This window comes from Bubalus bubalis, chromosome 8, assembly GCF_019923935.1.
Source record: "Bubalus bubalis isolate 160015118507 breed Murrah chromosome 8, NDDB_SH_1, whole genome shotgun sequence".
NCBI classification, from domain to species: domain Eukaryota; kingdom Metazoa; phylum Chordata; class Mammalia; order Artiodactyla; family Bovidae; genus Bubalus; species Bubalus bubalis.
The window spans coordinates 98,572,882-98,594,741 of NC_059164.1; the positions used below are offsets into that span (position 1 = coordinate 98,572,882).

General features: G+C 43.1%; 1 protein-coding gene across 5 annotated transcripts in view; it reads right to left on the reverse strand.

The window, feature by feature from the left end:
* Positions 1 to 21,860, reverse strand: part of LOC123327516 (solute carrier family 23 member 1) — a 66,806-nt gene that overhangs the window by 37,907 nt on the left and 7,039 nt on the right. For 2 of the 5 annotated variants that reach the window (XM_044946904.1, XM_044946905.1), the window contains exons 4-5: positions 10,345 to 10,491; positions 6,854 to 7,011 (exon numbers count right to left, since the gene is read on the reverse strand). In XM_044946904.1, coding sequence (XP_044802839.1) covers positions 6,854 to 7,011; positions 10,345 to 10,491 — 305 coding nt within the window. The remainder of the gene's footprint in view (positions 1 to 6,853; positions 7,012 to 10,344; positions 10,492 to 21,860) is intronic. The other 3 variants (XM_044946906.1, XM_044946907.1, XM_044946908.1) reach the window with 3 other exon arrangements.

Below are 21,860 nucleotides of genomic sequence, written 5' to 3' on the forward strand. Positions count from 1 at the left end.
CCAAAACATTTTCTTAATGTTTCCTTAAATAACAGATGTTGTAGTATGGGCTATTTGTTTTGTTTTGTTTTTAAAGCTGTTGTCTGGCATTCCCATTTCTTGAAGTTGGTTCTCTAAGATGTGCTTCCTAAGACTCGCCCTGTCCATTCTCCCCTTCCCTTCAGTCTTTACTATCTCATCTGTATGCTCAAGTCTGAAGAACATTCCCCACCATTTTCCTTTACAACAACTTGTAAAATCTACAGTCTCAGGAACAATCTTTAGAAATTTGATAGGATTGGTATTTTAAGTGGTCAAAGCAACAGATCTGCATCCGTAGGGGTACTATCAACATCTAAGCTTATATAGTGTTTTAAAGTTACACGGCATTTTCTCATCCTTATCTCAAGAGTACTGCAGGGTGTGTAGCACAATGCTGCTTTGTCTCTGTATGAGGAAACTGATACTGGGGGAGGTGCCAGTGGCAGGGTTCAACTGGGAAGTACAGAGCCCTGATCAGAAAGTATGAGTCATGGGGCCAAATTGTGACCCAGTATGTTTGTTATAAGAACAATTGATAAGAGGACATGTGGTAAGAACAAACTTCTTAAACAGTTTATGGTAATGATTATGTAATTTTTCTCCTCTCTTAGTATATACGAATACTTCCATTTGGGCCCATAAAGTAGGAACAGCTAACCTTTCGGAAGTATTGGGAAGTTAAGCTTCAATCCTCTCTGAGTTCTCATGCACTTCATAAAAATAGTATACATGACACTTGTTAGATGTTAAGGCAGGCTTTACTACAAGGAGGCTACTACAATGGGATTTTGTAATAGGGGAGAGAGATCAGGCTCAACTCCCAATATGACAAGGAAAGGTGAGAATTCATAGCCAAGGAGGAGGGTGGGGTTCAGTGGATAGAAAATTACTAAGAGGAAGCATCATGGTAAGGAGAGGATTCGGGATGAAGACAGGACAAGGTGATGAGACATCACCTGGGGATGATGGAGAATGAGGAACCCAATCAGAGAGTGAGGGTGGATATTCTGGCTACAGGCATTGAGCAAGATTCTTGTTAAAATTGGACCTTGCAGAGACCAACATGGACACTCAAAAATCAAGCCTAGTTGAACAGTTGTTTATTGGATATAGCAGTAGGATGATCATAGTCAATCTTGTATGTTAGACACTATGACTAAATGGATCTCTTCCAGTTAAATAGACTCAGCACAACGTGGGCCTGTACAAAATTCTGCAGCAGAAGGGGGAAGGTTGCCTAAGACTCTGGAGTTCCTAAAACTACACTGGAAACTAGAAGGCAAGAGAACAGTGATTTTAAAATTCTGAAAAAAAAAAAAATTTTCCAACCTAAAATTCTATAGCCAGCCAAGTTATCAATCAAGTATGAGAATAGGATCAAGATATTTTCCCATATGGAGAGTCTTACAAAATTTATCTCCCATGTGGTCTCTCAGTAAACTACTGTGTAATCATGTTCCACCAAAAAGAAGAGAAAGGCATGGGATCAAGAGATCTAGACTTGAAAACTGACATGAAGAGAATTGCCAGGATAAAGGATAAAGGGTAAAGAGGCATCTCAAGATGACACATCTAATATACGCCAGGCACAGGTAGCGACTGTTCCAGACTACAGCAAGTCAGAGAGCCCCAGGGGGTAGTTCATCAAGAAGATGAAGCTGATAGCTACCTGATGCAATGAAATTATCAAGAAGAGATTTATACAACAGGCAGGGAGCTTATTGTTGAAATGAAAATAAACAGAAACTTAAAAATTTTTTTTTTAAGATATTAATTTTAGAGAAAACAAACAGGTTTCCCCAGTGGCTCAGTGGTAAAAAATCTGCCTGGCAAGATGGGAGCCATGGGTTCGATTCCTGGTTTGGGAATATCCCCTGGAAGGAAATGGCAACCCCCTCCAGTATTCTTGCCTGGGAAATCCCATGGACAGAGGAGCCTGGTGGGCTACAGTCCACGGGGTCTCAAAAGAGTCAGGCATTACTTAGAACTAAACGACAACATTATAATGTGAACACTCAATGTTGACCTATGCTGGGAGGATGTGATTATAGGAAGATGGAAAATGTGCTTATATGTGGTAGGAGTGAGGGGCTGTGAAAGAAAATGAAATCAGTCATCCATATTGGCACTTCAGTCACTAGTGCATAAGACAGAAGTGTATTAATTAGGGACTCCGGGGAAAATAGCTAAATAATCAGCTTGGAGGGATGAGAGTGCTTGCCTCTGCCTAGAAGAAAGGGAAGGTGGATAGATCTCCTTCTCTGGTAGGAGAAGGCTGTTTGTCTGTCTTCTTTAAACCCATCACTACCTACTGCCTTGAGAGTGCCTTTGACAGCCACCCACATTGCTCTAGTACTCCCTTCTGATCTCCCCCAAAGATTTGCACACGTATTCTTTTCTTTTTCCTTTTAAGGGCGTTAATGCTGACCACCACAGGGGAACAGATTGGGGAAACAGAGATAAAAGCAGGTGAATAGACAAAGGTTGCAGAATCTGGGAGGTTGTCTCAAGCCTGGAGCCTTGAGCCATATCTCCCAGCCCCACTTCCAAGATGGTAATGGGAAGTCTATTGGAGTTTTGCTCTCAGACAAAGTACATCATGCAAAATGCTGGGCTGGATGAAGCACAAGCTGGAATCAAGATTGCCGGGAGAAATATCAATTACCTCAGACATGCAGATGACACCACCCTTATGGCAGAAAGCGAAGAACTAAAGAGCCTCCTGATGAAAGTGAGCTAGGAGAGTGAAAAAGTTGGCTTAAAACTCAACATTTGGAAAACTAAGATCATGGCATCTGGTCCCATCACTCCATGGCAAATACATGGGGAAACAGTGGAAACAGTGTCAGACTTTATTTTTTTGGGCTCCAAAATCACTGCAGATGGTGACTGCAGCCAGGAAATTAAAAGACACTTGCTCCTTGGAAGAACAGCAATGACCAACCTAGACAGCATATTAAAAAGCAGAGACATTACTTTGCCAACAAAGTCTGTCTAGTTAAAGCTATGGTTTTTCCCGTAGTCATGTATGGATGTGAGAGTTAGACTATAAAGAAAGTTGAGCGCTAAAGAATTGATGCTTTTGAACTATGGTGTTGGAGAAGACTCTTGAGAGTCCCTTGGAATGCAAGGAGATACAACCAGTCCATCCTAAAGGAAATCAGTCCTGAATATTCATTGGAAGGACTGATGCTGAAGTTTAAACTCCAATATATGGCCACCTGATGAGAAGAACTGACTCATTGGAAAAGACCCCGATGCTGGGAAAAATTGAAGGTGGCAGGTGAAGGGGACAACAGAGGATGAGATGGTTGGATGGCATCACCGACTCGATGGACATGAGTTTGAGTAAGCTCTGGAATTTGGTAAGGGACAGGGAAGCCTGGCATGCTGCAGTCTATGGGATCACAAAGAGTCGGACACAACTGAGTGACTGAACTGAACTGAACTGAAAGATTCAAAGGGTGTGGGGCTCATGAAACATGCCCTGATACTTTTCTAAGAAAAAGTTTTAAATGGTTCTTATTTCTCCCAGTTATAAAGCAACACATGGACTCTGAAGAAAAATTAATGGTAAATAAAAATACAAAGCATAAATCACCATAGTTCCACAACCCAGAAACAATTATTAACATTTTTTTCTAATCATTTTTTTTTAACCCTTGAGTAGGTAAACTTTATCAGCACACGTACAATATTGGTACATACTTTTCATATACAATGTGTATCACTCAGAAATAACCTTTAATATTTCTTTGATTCCTTTTGCCATCTTTAACTAGATAAATGATTATCAGTATACATAAGATGTATTTCTCTCATGGGCTTCCCTGGTGGCTTAGCAGTACAGAATCTGCCTGCAATGCAGAAGACCCAAGTTTGATCCCGGGGTTTGGTAGATCTCCTGGAGAAGGGCATGGCCACCTACTCAAGTATTCTTGCCTGGAGAATCCCATGGACGGAGGAGCCCAGCAGGCTACAGTCCATAAGGTCACAATGGGACATGACTAAAGCAACTTAGCAAGCACGCACAGACTTCCAGTGGCACATCTGGTGGCTTGTGCTTGTGCGATTTGTCATCGAGGCAAGGGCAAGGTGGCTGCAGACCTCTGGCGATGGGCATGGACTTTCTGCAGAACCTAGCAACAGATACAGAGCTCAGGCAGATCAGGGCCCAGCTGCAGGCAAGTCCATGGAAGAAAAGGACCCGGGCTGATTTGGGCAAGACTACATAGAAGCCAGGTCTGAATGTACTTTGGGCAGAAATACTGGCTCCACACTTGAGACATTCCCAGGAAAATAAAAAGGGAGATGTATCACTTGGAACCACTCAAGAAAAAGAAAATCCCAGGTAAAAATGAATAATTCTAGAAATAGAATTATTCCAGAAATGGAATTAAGACCCAGAATTACACAGTCAATATTTCATTTCCTTTAGTGATTGCATTTAAACTTAATGCTTTCTTTTGAAATGAACGGTTACATAAATTCAGAACTGAGCACCTCAGTGGGAAGGCCCTTGGGGGATACACCCAAGACCCCTAAAGTCACACCAGGGAGGCAGCCATCCCTCTGCCAAGGGTTGTAGCTGCCTGCCCCACAATGGGCACTGCACTCTTCAGCTCTTATCAGGGAAGCTGTTTTTTTGCCTCTTATCATTTCCTTTGAATATTTAACATGGTTTTAATCATTAACATATTCTGAAATCTTATTGCAGTATCAGCATTTGTGTTTGAGTCTAAAAGTACATCATTAAATACTGTTTATTCGATAACCTGCAATCAATCAAATCTACTAGACCTTTGATTCACAGGCTATCAGCTAGTTTTATAATTTCTAATGTCTCTAATGAGCAACTGTACTTGTTAGTCTCTAAACAGGAAGCCTATTTCAGGGAAATAATCTCAGGTGTATTCCTGTCCCCAACTTAGTCTAAGACATTAGCATGGCTTTCTTTCTTAATTTTATTTCCCTGTTTCTCTGCATGTTTAATTAGGCTGCAGATTCTTTTAACTCTATCTTCTGATTTTGTTTTGTCTCTCACAGGGTTTACCAGAAGGCGAGGCCCACAAGCACCCTCAGTACTGAGATTCCGGTTGGAACATAGTACTGCACCATCTTCTACTGTCAACAACACAGGTGTCCACATATTAGAGATGGAAGGACTTATCGATATGACACACTTCAACTCCCTCATTTTACAGATGAGAACACTGGGTTTTAGAGAGGGTGAATGGCTTGTGCAGCTTCCCACAACACAGAAGCCAGAACTAGAATTCAGGCTCCCAGCTTCCAAGATCAATGTTTTTCCATTATTATAGTCAACACCTTCTAATTTTAAGGCAAGGAGCTTCCCCACCCAGAAGAGCCTTGTGTATGTAACTCTGCATGGGGCAGCTCAGGGGTGGGGCCTCCTGGGTGTCCAGGCAGGTGGCTGCAAGCCCTCTCTACTGCAGCACCGGTCACTCCAGGGACTGATCCCGGAAAGGTAGGAGGGGTCCTGGATATCAGGGACTTGAGAAACAGACCAGACCAAACCTTAAACCTCTCTCAGTGCTCGGTGGGGGATTGGGGAAAATCTTGGCCTCAAAGATGATGACAGAAGAAGGAAGAGAGAGAAGGGAAATAATTTGACAAAGATGTAGGCTCTAAACCCCTCTCTTCAACAAAAAATGGGAGACTTTAAGCACTGGCATATCTCCTGTAAATGACTTGCAAAAGCAGCACTTTGGAAAGAGCCTTTGATTTGATTTAGGCAAGAAGACTAGGTTAGGAAGGAATATTCTCTAGATACTCTCTGCTGCTGCTGCTGCTAAGTCACTTCAGCCGTGTCCGACTCTGTGCAACCCCATAGATGGCAGCCCACCAGGCTTCCTCATCCCTGGGATTCTCCAGGCAAGAACACTGGAGTGGGTCACCATTTCCTTCTCCAATGTATGAGAGTGAAAAATGAAAGTGAAGTCGCTCAGTTGTGTCCGACTCTAGCGACCCCATGGACTGCAGCCTACGAGGCTCCTCCGTCCATGGAATTTTCCAGGCAAAAGTACTGGAGTGGGGTGCCATTGCCTTCTCCGCTAGACACTCTCTACAGGCAGCCTATCTTGGAAATAATCAGCTACCTTGTAACAGCCTTCACTTGTAGTTTGATTCAGATAATTGATAAAGGAAAAAAGTTCTCATCAGAAAGAAATTTTTTTTTCTGTTTCTTTACTTTTGTATCTATGTGAGATGATGGACGTTCATTAAATCTACTGTGCTAATCATTTCTTGATGTATGTAAGTCAATTCATTATGCTGTACACTTACACAGTGTTGTCTGTCAATTACATCTCAATGAAACTGGAAGGAAAAAAAGAATAAATAGTAATTTTTCCTCTCAAGTCATTTTCTCATAAGACAGGTTGGGCAGAAGCACATCATAGGGAAAGTTTTCCATTTTCCTCTGCATCTCCAAAACTGGGCACAGACTTGGCACAGATTAGGTCATAAGTAACTTACAGTGAAGATTCCCTCACTTGCACTGCTCCTTCTGAAGTCCTGGGAGGAGTCCCCACAGCGTGTTCACTAGCACAAGCCTTGTAGAATTTGCAAAGGTAAAAGGTTTCAAGCATGGCCATCTGTAGCTATTTGTATTACTTTACTGAAGAACTCTGGCTAATGTAGATAGTAAATGTTGGCGCTGGGACTTGAACTTATGTGCTTACTTCTGATCCTGTGCTCCCTCTATCATGTCACACCAGCTTTCTAACTCATCTCAGGCTACAAGCCAAGTAAACCTTATTGCTACCCTGGGAGATAAAAGTCAGAATCCATGGAGAGGAGTTTTACCTACCTGATTCCTAAAAATACTTGCAGGAGAGTGCAGATGCCAGAGACGAAGAAAATGGTGCTGATGAGGTAGCTCTGGGTCAGGGGATCATGCTGCAAACACAGGTCCTTAGCCAAGATGAGCGGCACTGCCACAAGCCCCCCTAGGGCCGTGAGGAAGTGCTGTAGGCAGAGCAGAGAGAGGAGACAAACTTAGAGATGCTGTGGCTGCCTACTCCACCTAATCCTATTCCTTCTACTGGAGGCTCAACCTTTGGTCTCAGAGGAGATCCAGGCAAGTGGCAGGAACTAGGAAGGCCTGGCAGCAAGGAGCAGGGACACAACCAGAAGGTCTGGGGTTCAAAGGCAGGACCCCAGGGCTGAGAACTGCTGTTTTAGGTAAGAAACCAAGGTAGGGACGCAGTGTGGGAGGACATAACAGGAACCAAGGAGGTGGCCTTAAGAATAGGAATGACAAGAGGCTCATTATTAAAATAAGGCACAAGGTGAGGGCAAGACCATTGACCAGGCCTGAGCACATTCTTCAAGATGGATTATACATTAGGTCACAAAACAGCATCAGCAATATAAGAAGACTGAAATCAAACCAACAATCTTTTCTGTCCGCAATGGTCTGAAACTGGAAATCAAAAAGAGGAAGGAAACTGGACACAAGCTGGTGGAAATTAAGAAACACACTCCTGAACAACCAATGGGTCAAAGCAAAAATCAAAAGGGAAATAAAAAGTAACTTAAGACAAATGAAAATGGAAATACAACATACCAAAACTAGTGGGATGCAGCAAAAGCAGTTCTAAGAGGACAGTTTATAACAATCTATGCCTGCATTAAGAAAGAAAAAAGGTCTTAAATAGACAAGTTTATTTCTCAAAGAACTAGAAAAGGAAGAACAAACTGAGTCTCAAGTTAGAAGAGAGGGAAAAAATACAGATCAGAACAGGAATAAATGAAATGAAAAACAATAGGAAAAAAATCAACAAAATGAGAGCTTTTTAAAGATAAACAAACCCTTAGCTAAACTCAGAAAAAAGGAGAGAGGACTCAAATAAAATGAGACATGATATGATAGGAATGCAAAGTACCATAAAACAATAGTACCATTACACACCAATAAATTGGATAACCTAGAAGAAATGGATAGATTACTAGAAAGACACAATTTACCAAGGCTGAATCATGAAGAAATAGAAAATATGAACAGACCAATGACTAGTGAGGAGACTAAAACCGTAATCAAAATTTCCCAACAAAGAAAAGCCAAAGACCAGATGGTTTCACTGGCAAATTCTATCAAATATCTAAAGAAGAATTAACACCAAGCCTTCCCAAACTCCTCCAAAAATTGAAGAGGAGGGACCACTCCCAAACTCATTTTACAATCCAGCATAACCCTGATGGGGTTGTGGCTCAGACAGTAAGGAATCTGCCCGCAATGCAGGAGACCCAGGTTTGATTCTTGGATTGGGAGGATCCCCTGGAGAAGGAAATGGCAAGCAACTTCAGTATTCTTGCCTGGAAAATCCCATGGACAGAGGAGACTAGCAGGTTACAGTCCATGGGGTTGCAAGGAGTTGGACACAGCTGAGCAACTTTCACATAACCCTGATACCACAGCAAGATAAAGACCCTACGGGGAAAGAAAATTACAGGCCAATATTCCTCATGGATATAGATGCAAAACTGCTCAATGAAATCCTAGCAAACAGCATTCTACAGTACATTAAAAGGGCCATATGCCATGGTTAAGTAGGATTTTTGTCCCTGGAATGTTAAATATATACAAATCAGAAAATATGATACACCATATTAATAAAATGAAAAATCAAAAACCTATCACCCCAATGGATGCAGAAAAAAACATTTGACAAAATTCAACACCCTTTCATAATGAAGTGTCTACATTATCCATTTTATTGGCTCACAATAATATTTTTAAAAATAGTAATCCATTTGCTTCTCTGCTTTTGTGGAAAAGCACAAGGAAGCAAACAAAAAAGTATATCTCATCCCTGATAGTCCACATTGAACATTTTGGGATTAAAATGAAAATAAATCCATCTATGAGATTAAAGATTCAAGCTACAAAAAGTTACAAAACAAATAGTGAAATTTGAAAGCTACTTTCCTTTTCCTAGTTCTTCAGTTCAGTTCAGTCGCTCAGTCGTGTCGGACTTTTGTGACCCCATTAATCGCAGCACGCCAGGCCTCCCTGTCCATCACCAACTCCCGGAGTTCATCCAAACTCATGTCCATTGAGTCAGTGATACCATCCAGCCATCTCATCCTCTGTCGTCCCCTTCTCCTCCTGCCCCGAATCCCTCCCAGCATCAGGGTATTTTCCAATGAGTCAACTCTTCGCATGAGGTGGCCAAAGTACTGGAGTTACAGCTTTAGCATCAGTCCTTCCAATGAACACCCAGGACTGATCTCCTTTAGAATGGACTGGTTGGCTCTACTTGCAGCCCAAGGGACTCTCAGGAGTCTTCTCCAACACCACAGTTCAAAAGCCAAGGTTAAATACCTCTATTAGTTTCTTATGATTCCTTCAAGACATGCAAAAATTACTACATATACTTATTTCTGCTGTTCTATCTCTAGTTTTGTTGTTAGTCTTTAATGTAAAAAAAGATCACACTATACACAGTTATTTACTTGACATTTTTCACTTAATCTATGTTGGTGATTATTTTTTAACTGCAAGGTAAATATATCTTTTTATTTCTAACAGCTACATTAAAAAATTATTTGTTAGAATATGCCACAGTTCTCTAAGATGGATATTTTGGGGGTGTTTCTGGGTTTTGTTTGTTGTTGTGATTTTATGATTAATTAATAGAATATCTTTGTACTTATCTTAACAAGTCTTGCCAGCATATCTAGAGAGAAATTCTTAAAAAAAATTTTTTTTAATTTGGCCATGCCATGCAATTTGTGGGAACTTAGTTCCCCCACCAGGGATTGAACCCATGCCTTGGCAGTGAAATGATGGACTCCTAACCACTGGACCCCTGGGTAATTCTCTACAGAGAAATTCTTAAGCATTAGGGCCTGGGTTAAATAACATGTGTTTTACAAGTTAATAGAAAAGTTGCACCAGATAACATTCCAACAAGTATTTGACAATGCTTGTTTTCCAATATTCCCCAAGCACTGGTTATCAAACATATCAGTTGTTTCCAAACAAATTATAATTGATAACTTGAAACAAACAAACAAAAAAAAACTCACAATGGCCCAGCTGGTGTCCTTGATGTGACCTAGTAGCTTAGTATGGGGAAGAATCTTCCCCTAACTCCCTGCCCCCATCCTCAAACTCCTTGAGAGAAAAGAGAGAAAAAAAAGAGAAAAGAGAGCCTTGAGTCCCCTAAAGGTCAACAGCATGGAAGCCAAGAACATGAGCAACTGAAGTTAGATCTTGACTAATTTGACCCGTGTGTGTCGATGTGCCTTTTGAGACAGAGCCTCCTTGTACCCAATGCTTCTGTGTGGCATTACCTGGATCCCCAAGAAGATGCAGAGATACCATGGTGGGCTATCCAGGATACCATAAGCCAGGTGGCTCCTGCTGGGACTCTTGAGCTGGCCATCCTTCTTCCTGCCTTGGTCACCTTCATGGGAGCTGAGCACACCATCACCCCTCTGCTGGGAAAAAGACAAAAACACGTTTGAGCATTTCAAGAGGAATCAAGTGCATTTTGATGCCAAAAGCTTGGCCTCTATGTACCATTGTCAAATCAAATTTTGGAGACAGAGTTTTGGATGAAGTAGAAAAGAACAGCTTAATGCTTTGCCAGGCAAAGGGGAACACAGTGGCTCCTGCCTTCGAAAACTGTGTGTATCCACCCAGAGGGATTTGGTGAGAAGTTTTATAGCAACGGCTCAAGCATGGGGCTGCTAATAAGATTAGGCCGTGTACAGTTCAGTTCACTCACTCAGTCGTGTCTGACTCTGTGACCCCCTGGACTGCTGCATGCCAGGCCTCCCTGTCCATCACCAACCCCTGGAGCTTAATCAAACTCATGTCCATTGAGTCAGTGATGCCATCCAACTATCTCATCCTCTGTCATCCCCTTTGCCTCCCACCTTCAATCTTTCCCAGCATCAGGGTCTTTTCAAATGACTCAGTTCTTCCCATTAGGTGTCCAAAGTATTAGTGTTTCAACTTCAGCATCAGTCCTTCCATGAATACTCAGGGCTGATTTCCTTTAGGATGGACTCGCTGGATCTCCTTGCAGGCCAAGAGACTCTCAAGTGTCTTCTCCAACACCATATTTCAAAAGCATCAATTCTTCAGTGCCCAGCTTTCTTTTTAGTCCAACTCTCACATCCATACATGACCACTGGAAAAACCATAGCTTTAACTAGACGGACCTTTGTTGGCAAAGTAAAGTCTCTGCTTTTTAATATGCTGTTTAGGTTGATCATAGCTTTTCTTCCAAGGAGCAAGTGTCTTTTAATTTCATGGAAGCAGACACCATCTACAGTGACCTTGGAGCCCCCCAAAATAAAGTCAGCCACTGTTTCCATTGCTCCCCCATCTATTTGCCATGAAGTGATGGGACCAGCGGAGAAGGCAATGGCACCCCACTCCAGTACTCTTGCCTGGAAAATCCCATGGATGGAGGAGCCTGGTAGGCTGCAGTCCATGGGGTCGCTAGGAGTCAGACACGACTGAGCGACTTCACGTTCACTTTTCACTTTCATGCATTGGAGAAGGAAATGGCAACCCACTCCAGTGTTCTTGCCTGGAGAATCCCAGGGATGGGGGAGCCTGGTGGGCCGCCGTCTCTGGGGTTGCACAGAGTTGGACACGACTGAAGCAACTTAGCAGCAGCAGCAGCAGATGGGACCAGATGCCATGATCTTAGTTTTCCAAATATTGAGTTTTAAGCCAACTTTTTCACTCTCCTCTTTCACTTTCATCAAGAGGCTCTTTAGTTCTTCTTTGCTTTCTGCCATAAGGGTGGTGTCATATGCGTATCTGAGGTTCTTGATATTTCTCCCGGCAATCTTGATTCCAGCTTGTGCTTCATGCAGCCCAGCATTTCTCATGATGTACTCTGTAAATAAGTTAAATAAGCAGGGTGACAATATACAGCCTTGACGTACTCCTTTTCCTATTTGGAACCAGTCTGTTGTTCCATGTCCAGTTCTAACTGCTGCTTCCTGACCTGCATACAGACTTCTCAGGAGGCAGGTCAGGTGGTCAGGTATTCCCATCTCTTTCAGAATTTTCCACAGTTTGTTGTGATCCACACAGTCAAAGGCTTTGGCATAGTCAATAAAGCAGAAGTAGATGTTTTTCTGGCACTCTCTTGCTTTTTTGATGATCTAACGGTTGTTGGCAATTTGATCTCTGGTTCCTCTGCCTTTTCTAAATCCAGCTTGAACATCTGGAAGTTCATGGTTTACATACTGTTGAAGCCTGGCTTGGAGAATTTTGAGCATTACTTTGCTAGCGTGTGAGATGAGTGCAATTGTGTGGTAGCTTGGGCATTCTTTGGCATTGCCTTTCTTTGGGATTGGAATGAAAACTGACCTTTTCCAGTCCTGTGGCCACTGCTGAGTTTTCCAAATTTGCTGGCATATTGAGTGCAGCACTTTCAGAGCATCATCTTTTAGGACTCGAAATAGCTCAACTGGAATTCCATCACCTCCACTAGCTTTGTTCATACTGATGCTTCCTAAGGCCCACTTGACTTCACATTCCAGGATGTCTGGCTCTAGGTGAGTGATCATACTATCATGATTATATGGGCCATGAAGATCTTTTTTGGATAGTTCTTCTGTGTATTCTTGCCACCTCTTCCTAATATCTTCTGCTTCTGTTAGGTCCATACCATTTCTGTCATTTATTATGTCCATCTTTGCATGAAATGGCCCCTTTGTATCTCTAATTTTCTTGAAGAGATCTCTAGTCTTTCCCATTCTATTGCTTTCCTCTATTTCTTTGCACTGATCACTGAGGAAGGTTTTCTTGTATTTCCTGCTATTCTTTGGAACTCTGCATTCAAATGGGTATATCTTTCCTTTTCTCCTTTGCCTTTCATTTCTCTTTTCACAGCTATTTGTAAGGCCTCCTCAGACAACCATTTTGCCTTTTTGCATTTCTTTTTCTTGGGGATGGTCTTGATTCCTGTCTTCTGTACAATGTCACAAAACTGCCTGTAGTTCTTCAGGCACTCTATCAGATCTAATCACTTGAATCTATTTCTCCTTTCCACTGTAAGGGATTTGATTTAGGTCATACCTGAATGGTCTAGTGGTTTTCCCTACTTTCTTCAATTTAAGTCTGAATTTGGCAATAAGGAGTTCATGATCTGAGCCACAGTCAGCTCCTGGTCTTGTTTTTGCTGACTGTATAGAGCTTCTCCTTCTTTGGCTGCAAAGAATATAATCAATCTGATTTCAGTGTTGACCATCTGGTGATGTCCATGTGTAGAGTTTTCTCTGTGTTGTTGGAAGAAGGTGTATGCTATGACACAGAAAACTAACCAATCTGATCACATGGACCACAGCCTTGTCTAACTCAATGAAACTATGAGCCATGCCATGTTGGGCTACGCAAGACGGACAGGTCATGGTGCAGAGAGTTCTGACAAAACACGGTCCACTGGAGAAAGGAATGGCAAAGTACTTCAGTATTCTTGCCTTGAGAACCCCATGAACAGAATAAAAAGGCAAAAAGATAGGACAATGAAAGATGAACCCTCCAGGTCTGTAGGTGCCCAATATGCTACTGGAAATCAGTGGAAAACTAATTCCAGAAAGAATGAAGAGACGGAGCCAAAGCAAAAACCACACCCAGTTGTGGATGTGACTCGTGATGGAAGCAAGGTCCGATGGTGTAAGAGCAATATTGCATAGGAACCTGCAATGTTAGGTCCATGAATCAAGGCAAACTGGAAGTGGTCAAACAGAGATGGTAAGAGTGAACATCAAAATTTTAGGGATCAGCGAACTAAAATGGACTGGAATGGGTAAATTTAACTCAGATGACCATTATATCTACTACCGTGGGCAAGAATCCTTTAGAAGAAATGCAGTAGCCATCATAGTCAACAAAAGAGTCTGAAATGCAGTACTTGGATGCAATCTCAAAAACAACAGAATGATTTCAGTTCATTTCCAGGGCAAACTGTCGGGGTCCTGCCCCGGTTGGATCCAGGGATTTCCTCAGGATGACGGAGTCAGTGATTAGAATAGCAATAGCTTAGTTAAGTATTAATTAGAGATATAAAGAGTGGTTAAATAGGGGTAGCTCAGTGAGAAAATTCAGTGGAGAAAAGAGGCTGAATAACTTGGTTTATGTGGAAAACCAATAAAATTCCAAGACAAGGAATTTGCACCACCTACGTAGGCCGCAGGCGTCCTTCCGTTCTCCCGAAGGAGAGGAGACACAAAGGCCTCCCCTGTCAGATCTTAGAAGCCCAGGCAAAATTAGTAGGCTTGGGAGCCTCCACGCTCCAGATGGGAATTCATCCGAAAGGTGAGAGAAAGAACGACATGGGGAGACCAAGTTTTGGTGAGCAAGGCCCATGGCTTTATTTTCAACAGGGGCTTTTATACCCTAAGTTGCACATAGAGGATAATAGAGGGTGTGAAATCATGCAAAGTCAGCAGTCTTTGATCCTTATTGAAACCAGGGTTTCTTTTCTGCAAACTATACAAATGGTTTAGGTGATTTACATCATCTTCTGGCCAGAAGGCCTGTTAACATTTTATGACTCTGACAAAGGTTTGTCAACCATAAGACTTATTTTCTCTAAGAATAATTATTTTAAAGTTTGGCACCATCCTCCAAAGGTGTTAGATAAAGTTGCATTCCTATAGGGCAGAGGTGCAGTGGGTTTACAACAAAGGAAAGAATTTATTACCTTAAGGATCTAAAGTTGTTAACACCAAGGCCACTACTTATTTTTTCTACGTACCAACTATATTAATTAATACACTTCCAAGGATACAGTACAGGGGATGTGGAAACTTGGCAGCAAGCATTGGCTCAACAATGAAATCTACTAGTTCTATTCTGACAATTTCTAACTCTCCGAGAGGCTCTATACTATTTGAATATCTTAAGTTCCCCGTGCCTCTAGGCGGTTGGGAGACTGTAAACAATCGTATGCATAGCTGTAGGAGTCCAGGTAAACCTGTCAGGCAAGTTAGAGAGCCATCTGAGGGGTTTGTGAACTAAAACACTCTTGTCATGCCCAGGAACTTTATTAACTGGAGCTGTAAGTTAACTCTTTTTCAGAGAAAGAGATGGTGGTGGGGGACAGCCCCCATAAAGTCAGAGGTGTAGGTGAGAGCACAAGGCAGTAAAGTAGGGAGACTCTGGTTATGGGGGTAGATGTTCGAGAATTTCCAGGGGGACTCCTGAGGCTCGATCCCACCTTTGCGTATGTCGAGCCTCCTTCCTCATGACCTTTGCCACGGGCGGAGTTCCTCACGCTGGATCCCAGCAGCAAACCATTCAATATCACAGTAATCCAAGTCTGTGCCCCACCAATAATGCTGAAGAAGCTGAAGTTGAACGGTTCTAAGAAGACCTACAAGACCTTCTAGAACTAACATCCAAAAAAGATGTCTTTTTCATTATAGGGGACTGGAATGCAAAAGTAGAAAGTCAAGGAATATCTGGAGTAACAGGAAAATTTGGCCCTGGAGTATAGAATGAAGCAGGGCAAAGGCTAATACACTTTTGCCAAGAGAACACACTGGTCACAGCAAACACCCTCTTCGAACAACACAAGAGAAGGCTGTGTACAGGGCATTGCTTTAATCTGGTCTCAGGTAATCTGTGGAGAAAGCATTGGCACCCCACTCCAGTACTCTTGCCTGGAAAAATCCCATGGATGGAGGAGCCTGGTGGGCTGCAGTCCATGGGGTGGCTAAGAGTCGGACACGACTGAGCGACTTCACTTTCACTTTTCACTTTCATGCATTAGAGAAGGACATGGCAACCCAATCCAGTGTTCTTGCCTGGTGAATCCCAGGGACAGGGGAGCCTGGTGGGCTGCTGTCTATGGGGTCGCACAGAGTCGAACATGACTGAAGTGGCTTAGCAGCAGCAGCAGGTAATCTGATGAGAACCTTGTTCTTGGGCTTCCCTGGTAGCTCAGATAGTAAAGAATCCACCTACAGTGCAGGAGACCCAGGTTTGATCCCTGGGTTGGGAAGATCCCCTGGAGAAAGGAATGGCTACCCATTACAGTAATCTTGCCTGGAGAATTCCATGGACACAGGAGCCTGGTGGTCAGCAGGCCATAGGGTTGCAAAGAGTCAGATATGACTGAGTGACTAACACACATGATCTGATGAGTTTGAGGTTCCTTTAATCTGGAGTGAAGAATGGTGACATCTTCCTCCTTAAAAAACTAGGAATAAACCCACCATATGACCCAGCAATCCCACTCCTAGGCATATACCCTGCAGAAATCAAAACTGAAAAAGACATATGTATCCCATTGTTCATCACAGCACTATTTACTATAGCTCAAACATGGAAGCAACTTAGATGTCCATCGACAGATGACTGGATCAAGAAGTTGTGGTATATATTCACAATAGAATATTACTTAGCCATAAAAAGGAATGCATTTGAGTCAGTTCTAATGAGGTGGATGAACCTAGAACCTATTATACAGAGTGAAGTCAGTCAGAAAGAGGAAGATAAATATCATATACTAACGCATATATACAGAATCTAGAAAAATGGTACTGAAGAATTTATTTGCAGGGCAGCAATGGAGAAACAGACAGAGAGAATAGACTTATGGACATGGGGAGAGGGGAGGACAGGGTGAGATGTATGGAAAGACTAACATAGAAACTTACTGTGTTTCTATGAAGTAAAATAGATAGCCAATGGGAATTTGCTGTATGTCTCAGGAAACTCAAACAGGGGCTCTGTATCAACCTAGAGGGGTGGGATAGGGAGGAAGATGGGAGGGAGGGTCAAGAGGGAGCAGATATATATATAGCTATGGCTGATTCCTATTGAGGGTGACAGAAAACAATAAAATTCTGTAAAGCAATTTTCCTTCAATTAAAAAACCAAATAAACAAATAAAAAGAATGGTTTCATTTATTGGGGGGTTTTGTCCTTTTTTTATTGTTGTTCAGTCACTAAGTCATGTCCCACTCTTTGTGACCCCATGCACTGCAGTGCGCCAGGCTTCCTTGTCCTTCACTCTCTCCCAGAGTTTGCTCAAATCCATATCCATTGAGTCAGTGATGCTATCTAACCCTCTCATCCTCTGTCATTCTCTTTTCCTTTTGCTGTCAATCTTTCCCACCATCAGGGTCCTTTCCAGTGAGTGTGCTCCTTGCATCAAGTGGTCAGAGTATTGGAGCTTCAGCATCAGTCCTGCCAATTAATCTTCAGGATTGATTTCTTTTAGGACTGACTGGTTTGATCTCCTTGCAGTCCAAGGGACTCTCAAGAGTCTTCTCCAGCACCACAACTTGAAAGCATCAATTCTTTGGCACTCAGCCTTTTTTGTGGTCTAACTCTCACATCCGTACATGACTACTGGAAAAACCATAGCTTTGACTACATGGACCTTTGATGGCAAAGTGATATCTCTGCTTTTTAACATGCTGCCTAGGCTTGTCATAGCTTTCCTTCCAAGGAGCAAATGTCTTTTGATTTCATGGCTGCAGTCACCATCCACAGTGATTTTGGCACCCAAGAAAATAAAGATACTGTTTTATCTCTTGAGGTGGAACCAGGACCCTGCCCAAAGCCTGCACTATTGTTCAGGCTGTTCTCTGTTGTCTCTGAATCCCCTCCTTTCCCTGATTAGCAACTGTTTGAATCTAACCTTTGGGACTCAGGGAAGGTCATGGAGGCTGGAGGCTGGAGGCTGCAGTCTGTTCCCCACAAACAAGGAACAAGAGACATGGAAAGGCTTCTATGCCCAGGATCACCACAGGCTCCTGCTTAGTTTCACTTTCTTATTACAACCAGACAGGTGGACAGCTTTCTAGAAGTAAGAACTATGGTATTGTGGTATATTCTGGCCAGCTTGTGGTTTCTAGATTCAGACTCAAAGACCAGTGACTTTCTATGTTATACATCTGCAGCAAGCCCTAACAGAAAATAAAGTTTGTGGAAGAATGAATGGGGATCAACTCCATGGTCAGAAAATGGGCAGAGGAATTCCTTGATGACTCATTCAGTGGTTAGGACTTCATGCTTTCACTGCCAAGGGCATGGGTTCAATCCTTTGTCTGGGAACTAAAATCCCACACGGTGTAGCCAAAAAAAAAAGTGGGTTTCTCCAGAAAATGTGCAAGGAAATGGGGATTCTGACCCAGATGGTGTAGCTGCCCTTGTTTATGCTCCCAGAGGCCAGCCCTGTGCCAAAGCCCTTATCATAGTGTGTTTATTATAATGGACTATTTCCTTCTCCATCTCTTCTACTGGAACTGAGTTCCTAGAATGCATTCACTGTCCCTTACTCTCCTTTGTTGTCCCAGCTTCTAGAACAACCCCAATGTTCAGTGTAGACCGAGTAAATGGAGGAATGAATGGACATAACACAAATGTAAACAAGTGTAGAGTATATAGAATGCTCTAGGGTCAATAGCCAAGTTACATTCCTAAGAGGTTACTCCAAATTAACTTTGAATCATAAACTCTCTCCTCCAATTTATTGGCTATATAGTTTACCAAACTTGGGCAAATTATTAACATTTATAAGTCTTATTTTTCTGATCTATGTAACAAAAATGTTAATAACACCTACTTCATAGATGAAAAAATTAAATTGGAACATGAAGAAATGCGGAGATGTTGCTCAAAGGATATAAACAAATAGTATAACATGAATAGGTTCTGGAAAACTAATGTACAGTGTGGTGATTATAGTTAATAATACTGTATTATATATTTGAAAGTTGCAGTGGTGACTGCATGCCGTGATGGAGGGGTTAACTACTAAGAACTGCTGCCTAGTCACTAAGTCACTTCAGTCATGTCTGACTCTTTGAGACCCCACGGGCCATAGCCTGCCAGGCTTCTCTGTCCATGGGATTCTCCAGGCAAGAATACTAGAGTGGGTAGCCATGCCCTCCTCCAGGGGACCTACCCCGCCCAGGGATCAACCCAAATCTGTTAAGTCTCCTGCATTGGCAGGCAGTTGTTGATCACTAGCGATACCTAGGAATCTATTAATCACTGCTATGGTGGTAATCATTTTGCAGCATATAATTGTATCAGGTCAATGTCTTGGACAGTTTAAGCTTACACAATGTTATATGTCAATTACATCTAATAAACCTGGGGAAAAACAGAGCATGAAGCACATAGTCCAGTGTCCTGCCTGCATGGTGCACCTCCCCAATAAGTATTAGCTGCTATAATTATGATAAGCTTCTGGTCCTATGTTTCAAAGGCTTTTAACTCACACTTCAGTGACATTAGAGCATCTGTAGGTGGAGTGACATTAGAGCAGCTGTAGGTGAGAGGAATAGGAAAACAATGCCTTCGGTGTGGCCAGAATGGGGCAAGGCCACCAGCATGAAGATCAGGCAATTAGGTGACAAGCCCCAGCAGGGTCCTGGGCCCTGGTCAGACCACAGAGGAATAGCAGGTTCTGCACAGTGGCACAGCCAGGGTGCCCTGAAGATAGTGTGGGCTTCTCACAGAGAAAGTTCTGGAAAGGATGTTAAACGTACCCATACCAACACCAACCTCCATAGTCAAGCACCCTTTACTCACCACAGCCTCAAAGAACAACTTCTGAACTGAAGCTGCACTATGATTCCTGGGAATGCTAATCACTTCAATGCTATGAGCTTCTCCTATACAAGAAATCTGCTATTTTTTGTGACTATATTGATATAAAGATACATTATTATGTACTAAAAAATCTCTCTTTTGTCTAAAAATTATTGTTTTTTTCCTTCTGATTTTAAAAGAAATGGGAGCAAAATTGTGGGCACAGACACCATGGCTGTTCTCCCTAAGGATCAGTGGCCCTGCTCTGGAGAAGTAGGAGAAGCAGATGAGTAGGGGGCAAGGGGTCACCAGTTGCTTTGAAGTGGACAGAGACAAGAAAGCCACCAGATCAAGAACTGGGTGTTTGTCCCCTACCACTTCCAGGACAGCACTCGAACATCATATTCTAAGACAGGGTTTCTCAACCTCAGCACCATTGCCATTTTGGACAGGGTAATTCTTCCTTGTGTTGTGTATGTTCATGGCAGGGGTTGGGGCTGTATCATGCACCCTAGGATATTTAGTAGCATCTTTGGCCTGGACCCACTAGATGCCACTGGCAAGCTCCTGCCCTCACCTTCAGTTGTGACGACCCAAAATGACTCCAGACATTGCCAAATGTCACCAGCAGGGTAAAAATCACTCCCAGTTAAGACCTGCCATTTTAAGGGTGTTGTTCAGATCCCACCAGGGAAGCTGCAACTAAGGACAATTCTGGCTGACGTGGAGAGTGGGTGGGATAGATGTGCCATCTCCACGTGGAGACAGAGGAAGCCAGTCCTCCTCCTCCATGGGATGGACCACAAATCAGATCTCAACTCTCCCAGTAAGCAGGGGCCCCACCACTGGCGATGGAGAAAATTTCCCAGAGCGCTAAGGACCAGGCAGTGGGAGGAGCTCAGGGCTGCGGTCAGGCTTGCAGAGAGTGGGTGCACTGAGTCAGCCACAGCACAGCCCTGCAGAGTCACCCTGTTCCTGGGGCTCGGTGCAGCGTTTGCCCATGAATCTATTATTTAGTTTCTGAAACTTAAATGTAAGAGTTTTGCTTCTACTCATCTATTCAGCAATGCCTGCAAGCATGCCTCCCAAACCAGCTCCGGGAAGCCTTCCCTGACTTCTCTCCACTCCCGGACTACTGCCCCAGCATGCCTGACAGCCATAACGCGGTTTCCTCATCCAAAAGCCCATTAAGTCCCATAACTTCTCTACTCCATCGCTAGCACAGAGTTAGTGCTCACAGCACAATCTGTTGAGTGAAAAATAAATAAATAAATAAATAAACAAACACATGCATAAATTAATGACCATAAAGATTCTCTCATCGACTTTTTAAAATAAATCCATAACTGGTTAGAACTCTTTGGAAACATTATGCTGATCCTATTTGGATTCCTGAAAAGAAGGCTGTCCTGATGCAGCTTTGGTACTTGGATTGGATGTGAAAGAAGGGTGGTTTTGCCTAAGCAGGTCAAGGCCAAGCCAAAGATAGCCTGGAGGTGCCCAAGGGAACTCCGGAGCACTTATCGCGAGGTTTTAGTGACCGCGTGGTGCAGGCCTTGAGCACAACCGCAGAAGAACCGGCTGAAGAAAAGAGGAGGGGCAGAAGGGAAAGAATGGCTGTTGATTGGCTGGCTGGTTGATTGACGCTGCGTAGGCTACACAGAACAGCAGAGCACGCAGTTTGAACTGGGGCCGCGGTGGTCTGTCAGTCCCCTGCTTGGCAGCCATTAGCACATCACTTCCTCTCTCTCAGACTCCGTGTCCCCTTCTGACTCTGGGAAGGTTGCAGAAATACTCAAAAGTGTATGTGGCTTCCTGTTATGTGCGCCTGTGAATGAACTCACACGACTCGGGCAGATACAGCTCTAGCAAACTCACCTCATACCTTCTCCCAAGACCCCTTGGAATTCTCAGAAAGGTGAGGGGCAGCGGCGGGGGGTGGGGGGAGGTTTTGGTGGGGACATTAGGGGGGATGTTAGTTTGGGGCCTTCCCCCTACTCCCGACATTTAAGGGTCAAGGAATGACTCTTCATTCTTTATGGCAAAAAGTAAAGAAGAACTAAAGAGCCTCTTGATCCAAGTGAAAGAGAGTGAAAAAGTTGGCTTAAAGTTCAACATTCAGAACACTAAGATCGTGGCATCTGATCCCATCACTTCATGGGAAATAGATAGGGAAACAGTGGAAACAGTGGCTGACTATATTTTTCTGGGCTCCAAAATCACTGCAGACGGTGACTGCAGCCATGAAATTAAAAGACGCTTACTCCTTGGAAGGAAAGTTGTG